The sequence below is a fragment of the Lactuca saligna genome, chromosome 7, assembly GCF_052625555.1.
Source record: "Lactuca saligna cultivar CGN05327 chromosome 7, ASM5262555v1, whole genome shotgun sequence".
Taxonomy (NCBI): Eukaryota; Viridiplantae; Streptophyta; class Magnoliopsida; order Asterales; family Asteraceae; genus Lactuca; species Lactuca saligna.
In genome coordinates, this window is record NC_136423.1 from 50218790 (window position 1) to 50233786 (window position 14997).

At 30.9% G+C, this 14997-nt stretch overlaps 1 protein-coding gene across 1 annotated transcript; it reads right to left on the reverse strand.

The window, feature by feature from the left end:
• Positions 1-4659: 4659 nt before the first annotated feature.
• On the reverse strand, positions 4660-9760 carry LOC145007554 (heparanase-like protein 3). Its single transcript, XM_078966467.1, has 9 exons — positions 9362-9760; positions 8174-8210; positions 7721-7904; positions 7491-7639; positions 6739-6969; positions 5953-6142; positions 5737-5862; positions 5541-5640; positions 4660-5163 (listed from the first exon to the last, which is right to left on the reverse strand). Exons 1-9 carry the CDS (start codon positions 9578-9580, stop codon positions 4774-4776), a joined length of 1626 nt encoding a protein of 541 aa, XP_078822593.1. The 5' UTR covers positions 9581-9760; the 3' UTR covers positions 4660-4773.
• Between the last annotated feature and the right edge of the window lie 5237 nt (positions 9761-14997).

A 14997-nucleotide genomic window follows, 5' to 3' on the forward strand; every position in this document is an offset into this window, starting at 1 on the left:
GCTCAAGGGTCTTTATGGTCTTTAAATAGGGGGCAAAACCCTGAAAATTAGGATTTCATCCACAGCCGCCAACTTGTCGAGTTGAGGCATCCTAACTCGTCGAGTTGGTTCATTAAACCACGCGAACCAAGTCCCTTTCAACACGACGAGTTGAGGCACTACAACTCGTCAAGTTCTATAAGAAAAATCAACATTTTGAGAAATAATTCTTACCAGGAACCCAGTGTTACAATGTGGTTGCAAGTTTTTTCCCTTTTTTATTAGCTCCAACAAAGTGGTATCACTGCCTATGGTTTCAGATTCAATAGGTTGTAGCAACCACGTTCATGTTTGATTCATGATTGTGATCGAGTTGAAAAGATCTTGGTAATTTTGTTTTCGATAGCCTTAAATATAAGAGGTTTTTAAGAAGTTAAAGATATGCACCATATAGAGGATGTTGATCATTATGTGTTTACTGATCCGGATCAAAATTTTCTGAACAACGGTTGTTTATATTAACATTTTCGAAATTGTTTTTTGATAATTTGTTAACTAAATTTTTGGTGATTTTTGAACTAATTTTTTTATGATCATATTGGATCATTTTTCGAACAAAGTCTTTTATAGGTTCGAAACTTATCAAAAACCCCAAACATGTTCTACTTGTTCTTTTTACCGACCAACTTTTTTTAAAATAGTTCTTCACATTTGCAAACTTGTTCATCATTTTTTATTTTTATTTTTATTTTTATTTTTATTTTTATTTTTTTATTTTTTTGCAAAATGGGTACTATTTAATGACAAACTCAAGCCTTAACTAGTGGACTGCAAAAGGGAATTTCGAAAATTAACTACATCTAAAAACTTTTTTTTTCCAAAATTGGTAGTCATTTGAGGAACTTCCAAGATAAGTAGTCTTTATTTAATACTAGGTGAATGTTCGCACGTTGCACAGTAGAATAATTATGTACTTTAATATGGTTATATATATTATCATAAAAATAAATAGTTAACATTCTTTTTGAGCATATGGTTAGTTAAAAAGTTATAATTTTAAAACAAATAAGATAGTAACATAATGCAATTAATAAAATTATTACATTATAATTGATATGGTTTAATTTAGTGTGAATAGGTTGTACATAAAGGTTCTATGTAACTAAATAGAATGTATATTTACTAATAAATAATGCAAAAATTAAATATGGGTTCTCATTTGTGGCCGCATGCATTTAGTTTCTTAAGTAAACCCTACATGTTTGAAAATTATTGAAATATGATTAGAGAACTTACTTATTGCCTGCAATGTTTTGTAATTTAAGATATCTAATTTTCACATTTTTTCATTGTAGACTTTGTAGAACTTCTGAATTTCTGCCATTAAATCTCTATGCTCGAATTTCTCATTGATTTTTAAAGGTTTTAAATCTTATTTCATTCTTGGAGTTTCATATCCTTCAATAATTGTGTGTACACCTCCTGTTCTTGCATTCTTTGGTATGATTAGAGCAAATATAATTTTGGAAACCTATCTAAAATGCAAAGGTTTTAATATTATATCTTGAGAATTTAACTTCGGTAGAAAATATCGCCTTCACCGGCTCATGTTTGTAAGACTTGGATTCATTTCTAGGGTATAATATCTACTTTAGTTCATCCCCAACCTATATTATCCTATCACACATGCCATATATTCATAATCCGTTTAGAGAATTTGAAATTGTACAAACTAAAGGAGAGGAAGTTATGAAATTAGTGATATAAAGAGATTTAATTACCATGCAACAGGAGTAAACTAAAGGAGCAGACTCTATGAAATGAATGATATAAAAGGATTTAATTACCATGCAGGAGCATGTTTTGTTTCATCATTCTTGCCAAATTTTCATCTATGAAATGAATGATATAAAAGGATTTAATTACCATGCAGGAGCATGTTTTGTTTCATCATTCTTGCCAAATTTTCATCAGAGTTGAGAAGATATTTATTAGTACGTAGGAACAAAACCAATTGTTCCTTTATGCCATGCTCTAAATCACCATTTATAGTTCCATTTGTAGCTTCAAAATTTCAGTTATATAAAGTGTGTGATGTGTGATTAAATAATTTGAAAGTGAAAAAGTTTGGGGGTTTCAAATGAATGAGGTGTTTGGAAAATTATGGGGGGGGGGGGGGGGGGGGTTAAATGCATGAGGTGATTGGAAAAATATGTCATTTATAGTTATAGTATGATAGTATGATATAGACATATAGATGTAAAGCGTATGATTATAGAGACATCTTTTTATCTTAAATAGTAATTTAATTTTTTTTGTACCATAAATATTACTATAATTATGTAGAACATATGATAATAGTGACTTATTTTATAAGGTTAGAACTTAAAATTGTATTACATACAGGGTTATAAAACTTGGCTAATACAACCAAATACTCAACATGTTACATAAAATCGACCTCTAATGAAAGTGAATTTGCCTAACTCAGCTAAAAGACACTTGGGTATTAATCAAACTCGATCCAAATCTAAAAAAATCTCGTACAAAATCATTTTCAAAATTCTAAAACTTAATTGGTCACTTTTAAACAAAGACAATCTGACCAAAGAATACCATCAAAGTCCTACAAAGGTAAATGCAAGGAAGATCTCATGGCTTAGTCCCTTTGAAATATTTCACAACATTTCATATTTATAGAGAAATATACATTCTCTTGTTCCAATAAATTCATTATGTTCAATAAAATATTAAATAATAAAAATAAAACGACATCCCAACAATTTACTGTTTAATAGTTCTGTTTTTCAGTAATCTCGTAAGTTGCTATAAAAAAAGTAAGTTTTATTGAATAACTTTTTATTAAATCATAAAATCATAAATTCAGTTAGGTACTTAATATAAAAAAGTTTGTATATATGTATTTTCATGATTAAAATCATTATAAAATGAACTCATTTATAAAATATAATCAAGTATATATTTCGTGCTTTTGAATCGAAGTGATTTTTCACATAATTATAATTTTATGTTTAGGTAGATTTTTTTTATATTTATATAACATTATGTAACTTATTTATAACATTATTAGAAATTTTTGAATAATCATGAGAGTTTTAAATGTATGTGGTAAAAGGAAAATCTTTCCTTTATCGGTCCAAATTGATCCTGCTTCGATTCAACTCAATATACCCAACTACATAACTTTTTTTCTACCGAAACACGATTTGAACAAAAAAAAAATCCGATTCAAAACCATTTTAGAAATTCTAAAACTTAACTTAACACTTGCCAATATAGATAATTCACCAAATAATACCCACAAAATCTTATAAAGGTATGCATAAAGAAGTTCTCATGATTTGGTCTCACAACCTTTTCTATTTATAGAAGACAAAACGTTCTCTTGTTTACTCTCACCATCGATGTGGGATGAAGATTATGGATGAGCATGGGACGGAACCGGTACCGACTTGTCTCGTTCCCAATTTCCCGAATACCGAATTTGATCGAAAGTTAATCCCGAGTACCGAACCGAATTAACATCACCAATACCGGTACCGGAAATGATACTAGTACTCGGTACTAGTACAGGTACTGATGGTACTGATTCCCGAATTTCATGTATTCGGAGTACCAAGTACCGTCCCGTATTTTTAAATTCGGTACGGTTCGGTACCGGTTCCAATACGGGATAAGGATTTGGGACAAACTGCTCATCCCTAATGAAGATATTGTAATAAAATATTTTTTCTTGTTTATAGAACATTATTTAACTAATTTATAATATTATTGTAAAGAAATTGAAAAATCATCGGAGTTTCAAATTAATACGGTGAAAGGAAAAATATTTCTATTATAAATATCTATAGATATTGTTATCAAATATGATTATTGGTGTGAATATCACTTTTATAATTACTTTGCTTAGGACATCTTCTCCATCCCCACTCTAAATTTCATTTACTATTCCATTTCTATCTAATGTAATATATTTTGGTGTAAATAAATAGGATTATTGGACATATAAATGATACTATTCATTTTCACAAAAAATATAACTCTATTTCTATCTAATGTAATATATTTTGATATAAATAAATAGGATTACTGGACATATAAATGATACTAATCATGTTCACAATAAATATAACAACCTTTCATATGCCAATTTTAGCCCCTTTCATTTTAATTAGGTTTTATGTATGTCTAGTTTATTTTAGTTTACTAGTTATAATTAAAGTGTAATAGTTAATTTTTGTAATATCTTGTTCTATATAAAATGATATTAACTAATCACAAAAATACAATTTAGTCTTCATATATTGAATCTATATAAAAGTCTGTTATAATTTTAATTTTTTATTTAATAAATGTTGTTTCAATAAAATCATAACTAAATCGAATTATTATATAAAGATAGTTTATTTTTTATAATTTTGTGATAATATAACAACAATCTTTTATCTATTTTCAATCCTTTTTCTTAGAACTCCTATCACGTTAAATTGATTGAACATTATAATTGTTTTAATGTAAGGAGAAAAAAAATGGTCATATAGTCCCATTCACAAACTTTATTCGGTGTAGAAAGATAACAAAGAAACAAACCTCAATGTATTAAGACAAATATCATTTTACCGATTCCGCCACCCCATATATATGACTTAATGGAGAGAAAAAAATAATAATAAATAATTCTATAAAGATGTATGTATTATTCACTTATATCATCAATCTTCTATAAATTCTATAACCAGATTGGAACCAATTCCCCACCCATGTATCCCGTAACTAACTATTGCAAGCATACAAAGTAAAATGTGGGAGATGTACAAATACAATAGAATAAGGAGCAACAATTATCGGCTCCGAATAATTCATAAACAAAGGCTTCAATGAAGGTATTTCATCCGAGGAATTTACCCTCAATTCTTTTCCATTCAACATCATTACTTTACTGTGCAAATTTCCATCTTTTGGTGTCAAATGATATTCTTCTCGTGTCCTTATTCTTGTCTTATGCATCTTTGCATGTGTTGATTTTGAACGAGTATGCTTCGTTTTATGATCATGATGAGCATGAGACCTGCGTTTGTGTAGCCTCCAAGTACTGTTAACTGATAGCTTTACATCAACAATAGTGCTATTGTCTAAATTCATTAGAAGGATCACTATCCCCTTCTGCAATACGGATCAAATTGTCATAATTCTAATAAGCTATATACAAATACTTCTTTTGACTTAATACAAAAAGAATAATTTAATATTGAAGTCTGGGAAATGAGGTTTTCACTATTAAATCATTGTATATTCATAAATCTACTGAACTACAGCATTGTACGTATATATATATTTTTTTCACATTAAAGACATTGCATTTTGGAAAAAAAAACAAAAAATCCAATTATAGCATTGAAAATTTCTTTGTATCTAATGACATTGCGATTTTTATTTGAACACTTTTATGTTTTCCTTCCATTTCCCAGTTTCTCAAATATTTTTTAAACTTCATTTATCCACACATCAATTCATTAAAAAATAAATAAATAAAGGCTTACTGATTCTTTGGCACAATGTGAATAAGCACGTATCTTCTTTGTCCCGACAAATCTTGTAGATAAAACCTTTCTCCCCGTTAATCGATGCCAAAGAAGTGCACTAGAAAAAAAAAAAAACGAATCCCGTTATAATTGTGACCTTTTAAAGTGTTTGACTTTAAAAGTCAAAGTTAAATATTTGTTATGATTTATGAACCTGTAGTAGTCTGGATTTGGCTCAAAGGTAGTGGTATTAAGTAAGCCATAGTTTCCTCCTATCAAACTTTGTCTGCAATATGTTTTTGTATCATAAACAGATGACATCCCCAGCTGATCCAAGTACCTAATATTATGAGAAAAGATAAATAGTCGTACGTTATTCATTAATAGTATGTTTTACCTTATGCATTTATACTTGTACAAATTAGCTTACCAGAAACTGAACACAAATGCGTTCGTAACAAGATCTTGACCACTATTATAAGCTCCACCAGCCTCACTAACCCAAGCAGCTGCTGAACTTTTGGAAGTATTGAGAGTCGATTCAAGTTGCTTGAACGTATCATGCGCGTTGTCAAGATAAGACGGATCAAGAATCTTTGCAGTTAGGTTTTTATCGACCCCTGCAAGAATCATGGCATAAAAATCTGAACTTTTGTGATCCGGATCCCTAACCCATACACCCTAAACCCTAATTTCAGTTTGAGCTATCCGAACTAATGTTTGCAAATGCAAATCTCACAATCTTCAAGTAGCACAAGAGTAGCCGTTGCAAAAATAGTCAAAATAGTTAAGAGTTCTAATTAGAGTAAATTACAAAAATGGTCTCTATGGTTTGGGTAATTTGCGAGCTTGATCCATAACTTATTTTTTTATTTCCGAAGGTCCCTATTGTTTGTTTTTATTAGGGATTAAACATGCAAATTACCTTAACCATATGGACTATTGGTGTAATCACTGTGGATTTAGACTGGGCATTGGGCTCTTACACCTGTCATCTATAGTTTGCCAACCCCAAAACCTTAACTGCAAATCTTAATTTAGTTCGACTTCCGATAGTCGTATGTTTATATAAATAGTCAAAGCTTCAAGTCTTAACCGGTTTAATGCAGATTATAGTTGGTTGTCGACATTGGCCTTTTATTTTAGCCATCTAGTTGAAGTAGGCCAACTCAGGTGTGCACAACAAAAATATTTTGTTTAAGAATTTGAAAGATACCGGGGCCGAGATTGTAAATGTGGTGAGAGATCACGTTGAGTGTCTTGGATGTATCGGCTAGGAAATCCTCGAACCATTTTGGATCATAAAATCCCCCGGGTGCAATGATAAGTGGCTTCGGTTTTATACCCTTGTAAATACGGTTCACGATGTTGCTAAGGGTTATTGTGTCATTTGCATATTGAGATGATGATATACTTGTTCCAATGCCATTTCCACTCAACTCATTCCCTACAAGTTGAACACGTTACAAAAAACCACAACCCAACCAAATAATAAAATAAAACATAACAAGAAACCGAGCTGGACCATATCTTAATATGATCTTGATGTCTTTTTTATTATATTTTTTTAAATGGCTAACTCTTACACCCTCAAATGTACTCATAAATCTACATCTTAGTGCTAAGGGAAACTTAACCTTCAACGTAAATATTGGCTGTGAGATACCTTTTCAAGAACTACTGATACAGTTAGGCCACAAAACCTTTGGTTCATTTGTTTTTTTTATTATCATATTGTGGAGTTCAATAAATATATTGTTCATGCTTTGATGTATCTTCAAAATATATTCACTTACTTGATTGCTATTTGTCTTGTTTTGAAAGAAAAACACAACCAAACAAAATTGTATTCTTTAAGGTTAGAAACCAAATAATTTTTGTTTGGTTTTAATTTTAGTCAAAGAGTTGAACTAAACCGAACTGAACCATACTCATCCCTAATTTGTTACTGCTAGTGTTTTCACATACCGAGCTCCCAACCATTGATTGTGTAGTTCTTTTGAACCGTGTAGTGTATTAGCGCTTCGGCATTGGTCGAGTCCCAAGCTCCTATCGTGGAACCGTTGGTTAGCACCTTTTTACCTGTGAGAGCATTTAGTCCAAAAGTATACACGGCCCTGAATGTAAAAGACAATTATAACCCTGAAAACATGAAAACTTAAAAAACAAAACTGTTTTATTTTTTTGAATTTGATTACCCTGTCTCTTGTAAGAATCTATTAAGTTCATCCCATCTGGATAGAGGCAAACATCCTTGCGTGAAACCAAATAATGCTGTGGTGTTCTTGATGAAGGGTTTGCAGGGTTCATGGTGATTTTTGGTTTGGTAGATAACATCATCTTGCAAAGTGCCTCCTAATCTGATCTTTAAAGGAGAAAAGGCTACATAGTTTTTAAAGAAACGCAATTAATTTTATACAATATTAATTATAATTAATGCGATGTTATCCAATTCATTAACTATGCATTTTTCTAATTAACCATTTAATTTAACAAACTTAGTATTTAGGTAGATGTTAAATAAAGTGGTAAAAATGATACCTTGTTAGAGAAAAAAATAATGGTGAAAAAATATAAGTGTGTTGCATTTATTTTTGCAATCAACTGTAAAAAAACTATAAAGAGTAAAGAAAACTTGTTGGTCTTTTCACCTTTAATGGCATTCTTCAAGATTTTGTTGTGAAGATCCTGCATATAATTATAGAAAAGAACAGCTTCAGAGATTTGAATTTATATATATATATATATATATATATATATATATATATATATATATATATATATATATATATATATATATATATATATATATATATATATATATCCAAAGACATATGTAAGTTGACAAGTTCGTCCTTGTTAGAATGGTGTTATATATGTTCATTTTTCTACTTTAACGAATATTATGATTAGATTTATTTTTTTAAAGAACAGATGGTTAGATTCTTTAGAGACGTAAGGCCTAACTTTTTTGATGACATCAAGTAAACCCACAATCAACATCTCCTTTTATTTCAAAGACAAAATGAAAACGTTAGCATAGGTAACAATGACACTCTCACATCAAGCAAATTGTAATCAATAGTGACGCATTTTTACTTTATTTTCAGTTTAACTAGTGGACTAAAGATTTTAAAGAAGACAGATATAGTTTGTGTAGGACTTTTTCACAAACAGTCCATAACTTTCCCATTTCCACAAAATAACCTTATTTTTTTTAAAGGCGGGCCACCATAATGTTGAATCTGAACCATGAAATTGAACTCAACTCCATTTAAAGGTCTTTTGACTTTTAATCCCATACACATCATTCATGATTGAATTTTCTAGATATGGTCTTTTGACTATTTTTTAATCTAAACAATTATCGACCTATTACAAAACAAGCAGGCATCGGTCTATCGGAATGGTGTGTGTCATCCTCAATGAAATTGGGTGTTCAAGTCAGACATAGGTTGAATTATGAATAGAATATAAGTAAATGAGATTTACAGTTTTAAAAAAACACTTATTTTGTTTCATTTTGTTAGTCGAAATAAAAAGGATCAATACCATAAACTTTTATGACAACTAATTAATAATATTTAAAAAAATGGTCACTTTATCCATTGAATTGTAGGATATGATAAACGGGTATTGAATCATACTATGTTATCTAATATCTATTAGCTTATGTGATATCAATAATGATATAATTATCCCGTTTAAATCCATTACAATCATGTTATCTAATAAAAGTTTATTTGACTATTGACTAACGACTACAATTTGAAAATAAGCCACGCAAACATTTATTTTCAAATTGTACTCGATAAGCTAATGGATGAAAAGATGAATACCACATTGAGGAGAGAGGCATGATCCCAGCTGCAAGTACCATAATCACACTTCTCAGGTGGCCACCAATCCATTGTTGCACATACAAAATCATTATCTGTCTCTGCAATCCTACTTTTACCATCAATCACCACTCGCCCATTCTCACCTTTTGAATCCACACAAATGAACAAGAAGAACGCCAAAAAACACACACCCATGTCAACTAACAAAGAACCCATCTCCAAAACCTTCTTTAATGGCTATCTTTCTGTTCTGGGAACCTGTGCAGTTGACAGCTGGACGTTGAAAAAAGTACCAAAAAGATGAAGTTTTCAGAGTTCTTTTTCTTTCGGTTATACATGAAAAGGTGGGATGAAGGAGAAAGTTGATCTTGAATGGATACCCATTCAAGATTTCATACTTGGATTGTGGGTTTTGAGTTTTGGTAATTGAGGCGGGTTTTAAAGACGGGGTGAGGTGGCGATTGGTGGGGGCCATGCGGTGTGTTTGTTCTTTGCTTATGGGAAGTGTAAAAAGATTGCTGAATATAGGGGAAACCGATGATGTGTTGTGTAGGGCTTCTATTTCTAGTGAATTGTGTCTGGGATACAAACCGGTAACAATAGGTGAACATAGAAAGTAGGGTTATTTTTATATTTGTACACGATATTATCAGGGTTGCAAGCGTAAAATGGACAGATTAGTTATCAGTTAAATGAGATTTGAATCAAAATAGATGATTTTATATAGTACTCGTTGGGTTAACCCCACAAAAAAGTGTTGCACATTTTAATTGATCATTTGATAAATAAAGAATTTCTTAAATATGATTAGATTAGATAAGCTATATTTCTATAATACTAATATAATATTTTAGAATTAATAAATTATGTAAAATGTTGTAATGATTTGAAACATTTTGACACTTTCAACTCAACTCATTTGACAGGTTTTACATTTTCCAAAGCTTTACATTTTACAAAGCTTTTAGAATTTTACTCGTTTAATCATTTAAAAATGAAACATAACCAAAATCAAAATAAATAAAGTATAATATTAATATTTAAGATAATTTGTGGCCTTGTGGTACATATGTAAAAATGAAACATAACCAAAATCAAAATAAATAAAGTATAATATTAATATTTAAGATAATTTGTGGCCTCGTGGTACATATGGATGTAAATATGTAACACCTCAACTTCTCAACTTCTCAATTTGTGTTCTATTGGTTCTCTACATATATTAGATAGCATTGCATGTCATAAACAAAAACATAAGCGAAATTCTATTTAAAACGGTATAAATTTAAAATAGAAAATAGTTAAGAAAAAAACGACTTAACCATCAAATTTATTTTTCTTTTGGGAAAATATTATTATATCATAATCAACTATTATCATTTACGTGATTTGGTAAAAAAAAGTAAGTTTTTCCAAATAAACCATTTAACTAGTTAAAAAGTAGGACAAAAAGTTTTTTTTTCCACAATAAACCATCAATTATTATTATTTACATGTTTATTAAGTAATTTTGGTTTGTTTTAAACAGATTCTTCGTTAACTAGTTAAATAAAATTATACAAATGGTCCCAAGTGCTTCAAAAAAATTTGTGGTTGGTCCCTCATCAACACCATTCATCATCAACACCACACCATTCACTTTCGACAATGCCTGCAGAATTAAACTAGTCAATTTATAGACAATAAACGTTAAAAATGACTTTTTGATAGAAGATTATTTAGAATAAATAATCTTAACCAAAGTTATAGCATATGTCACAATGATTTTGTACATATAAAGAATACTGAAATCCGACTTATAACGAAGAAGTTATGAACCGTCGAAGTTTTGCGACTAAATCGGCACGACGCCACGTAATGTAAAAAGTGAATTTTTCATAAATTACTTTTTAGCATTAGAGATCTAAACGAAAGTCGTAGTAGACGTTAGTATAGAGAACATCCAAATCAAACCTCGTATAGAAAATTATGATTTTTCTAAGATTCCGCATAGCATTGCACAACCCAAAAATCAAATTTTCGATCGAACGATTTTAGGCGACACAACCTAAATGTGAATTGAAGATCTCATTAATAGGAGTTCAACGATAAAAATAGAGTCGAAAACGGAACCCATATGTAGAAGTTATGAATATCACACGGTCGTTAACAGTATAATCTTCTCGTATTGTTAAATTTAAAAATCGGCCGTGAATTAACTGATGGATTAAAAAAGAGAGTTATAGATCGTGTTAATACCTACGTGTGGATATAAAGAATATCAAAAATGGAGATCGTATGCGAAAGTTACGGATTTTAGAAGATAATTAGTTTTTTGGGTAATCTGCAAGTAACACATAGCGCGATCTGAGCCACTGCTTCCTCCCCATGTGTTCCCACCGGATGGTGACACTTGGCACACCAACAGGACGTGTTGGACTCAGTAACACGTCGTGTTGCATGATTTCCATCTATAAATAGAGGCACAAATCACCTCATTTCCTCACACCTTCTCTCCCAAACCTCCCCAAAGCCTCAAGGCTTTTCTTTAGTCCTTCTTAGGAGTTAGTAGCGAGTCCCAGAGCGTCGGAAGGCTCCAAGAAGAAGATCTTTCAGCTCAGAAGTTATGTCGGCGTAGAGCCTTTTTTCTCGCTAAACCCCCTATAAGTTAGTTATGCTTACCATACTTTAAGGATAACTTATGTTTAAATTCATTATCGTTATTGTGAACCTATAAAAAAGATTTATCAGTGACTCAAAGTCGTTATACTGATTGATCTACTTACGGGAGAGGTGTTTAGAATGGTCATGTTGGCTTGGTTGTTGGATTTCAGAAAAGCTATATGCTGAAATGGTCCTGCCTCCCAACTGTCATACCTAGCTGATCCTTACTTGATAGATCATGAAAGTAAACTTTGAGTTAATAATAAATTCAGACTAATAATCAGTCTCAATAAATATTAGACTAAAATCCAGTGATAATAATATTAGGTTTCGTGAAAGGAAAATATGATTATTAGAAGCGAAACACTGCCCAAATTCCAAGTCGTCACTTTGATAAGTGAGTGCATAGTTACTTTTATCTTACACATAGATATGAAGTATTTGTATCATTACTTGCTTCTATTTCAAGTGAATTGTTTCTGGGATACAAACCGATAACACTGGGTGAACATAGAACGTAGGGTTATTTTTATATTTGTACACGATATTATCAGGGTTGCAAGCGTAAAAATAAAATGGACAGATTAGTTATCAGTTAAATGAGATTTGAATCAAAATAGATGATTTTATATAGTACTCTTTGGGTTAACCTACAAAAAAGTGTTAGCACATTTTAATTAATCATTTCATAAATATAGAATTTCTTAAATATGATTAGATTAGTTAAGCTATACTTCTATAATAATAATAATAATATAATATTTTAGAATAAATTATGTAAAATGTTGTAATGATTTGAAACATTTTGACACTTTCAACTCATTTGACATGTTTTTAGATTTGCACTCATTTAATTAGTTGAAAATGAAATATAACCAAAATCAAAATATATAAAGTATAATATTACTTTTTAATGTAATTTCTGGCCTTGTGGTACCTCTTTCAACTTCTCAATTTTGTGTTGTTTTAATGCTCCAAGGCCGTACATATATTAGATAGCATTCCATGTGATAAACAAAGAATAGGCCAAATTCTATTTAAAACGGTGTAAATTTAAAATTTTAAAAAAAATCAACAATTTAACCATCAAATTCATATTTTCGTTGGGAAAATATCATTAAACCACAATAGACCATTAATCTTACAACTTACATGTTTATTAAGTCATTTTCGTTGGTTTTTAACACATTCCCCGTTAACTATTTAAATAAAATTATGTGAATGGTCCTTATGGTTTCAAACTTTTTCGTGGTTAGTCCCTCATCAACACCATTCATCACCGACGCTACCACCATTCTAGAAAATACTTTAACGACCAAATCGAGTAAATAACAATAATCGATTATCCTATATGGACATTTTGCATTTTTTTTATTTAACCACTTGTTGATACAAGAAAGTGACCCTCGACAGCTAAGAAGGACCCGAAGACTAAAATCATTTGTGATCCGGAGAAGAGAATGTCATTGTTAACCATCAATGAAACCCAAACACTAGAAGAAAAAGACCCGAAGATATCTTTTGAACATGAAGACTATAACAAGTTACTTTAACTGACTATGGGTGTAAGCCTTGTATTATCCGGTGTACCATTCATAGTCACCAAAGTCAGTTGCTTTGTAATAGTTTAATATTTCCTTGTAACTTTTGGACCTCCATAAATAGAGTGTTCCTCTTCATGTTTATGCACCAATTCAAATCTTATCAGTACAAAATATCTTAATCTCAATATTATCTAAAGTTATGTGATTGATAATTTATCTGAGTCCCTTTTCACTTAAGTTGTTCATCATTTACTAACTTGTGTTTCAATGTAAACCATGTTATGATTCAACTAAGTGTCTACATGTTTATGCTTATTGATATAACTTGTTGCTATTTACATTGCTTACTTTTCCGCAATCTAACTTTTATTGTTGAGCTAACAAAGATCCATTGAGATTAACTTACATTTCAGTAATATATTATCTCGTTATTAAGTTCTTCTCTCAATAATTGGTACCAGAGCTAGAGTGGTTGCCTTTTAACTCCTTTCATAAAATCGAAGGTTTTTCTTAAAATAAACTCTGATTTAAAAGGCCTTCTATACCACTAACGCTCATTAAAACAAGGAAAATGGCACAAGCTTATTCTTTGAACATTTCAAACAGTTTTGGAGGTTCTAATAGAGTTCTAATATTGTTTGCAAGTGAATATCATCATTGGTCCCAAAGAATGGAAAGATATTTAAGGAGACTAAGAAGAGATCTTCGAAATTTGTAGAGGAATGACCTCATGTCCCCATTATCACTCCCATTGCTCCTAATGGTGCTCATGCAAGACTCGAAGGTGGTCCGATAGCCATGAACAGACCCACCAACGATGATCTCTATAAGATGGACAAAGACGCAATTTCCCTCTATAAAATTTCATGTGGCGTTCCTCCAGACAACTTTGGCATCATCATCAACTATAAATCCACCAAAGAAATTTGGGAGGTACTCAAAAATCTCTACCAAGGTTCTAAAGAATCACAAGACAATAAGCTCACTACTGTTCTCAACGAGTTCACCAACTTCAGTGCGTTACCTAGTGAAAGTCTTGATGGCTTCTTTAAGAGATTTAACATCATAATCACTAAACTCTAAAATGCTGGTACCATCATAAGTAACCATGAAACCAGTATACAGTTTCTCAACAGGTTAGGAAGACATTGGACAACTACAAAAGATGATAGTTCAAGGAGATAGGAAGGTCCAAACTCTTTCTCTATTCAAACTCTATGGTGAACATTAGGCTCAAGAATCCACAGTCATGAAAGAATGTGATGATATGGGTGGATCACTTGCTTTAATGGCTCAAGCTCCTCAGTATGTCATCAAAGCATTGCAATATCCCTATCCCGGAGAGTCATTATATCAACATCCATATGACAATTCACTACAGTCAAATGAGGTGGTTGTAGAACTAGATGATGATGAAGATTTCCAAAATACTGTAGTTGTAATGCC

What these genes read in the sequence shown, in the direction of transcription:
- LOC145007554 (XM_078966467.1), bottom strand. Translation starts at nt 9,580, where the DNA reads ATGGGTTCTTTGTTAGTTGACATGGGTGTGTGTTTTTTGGCGTTCTTC. An exon ending in CATTTACAATCTCGGCCCCG is followed by an intron (nt 6,143 to 6,738) that starts GTATCTTTCAAA and finishes TGATTCTTGCAG; the next exon opens with GGGTCGATAAAAACCTAACT. An exon ending in CACATTGTGCCAAAGAATCA is followed by an intron (nt 5,164 to 5,540) that starts GTAAGCCTTTAT and finishes TCCGTATTGCAG; the next exon opens with AAGGGGATAGTGATCCTTCT.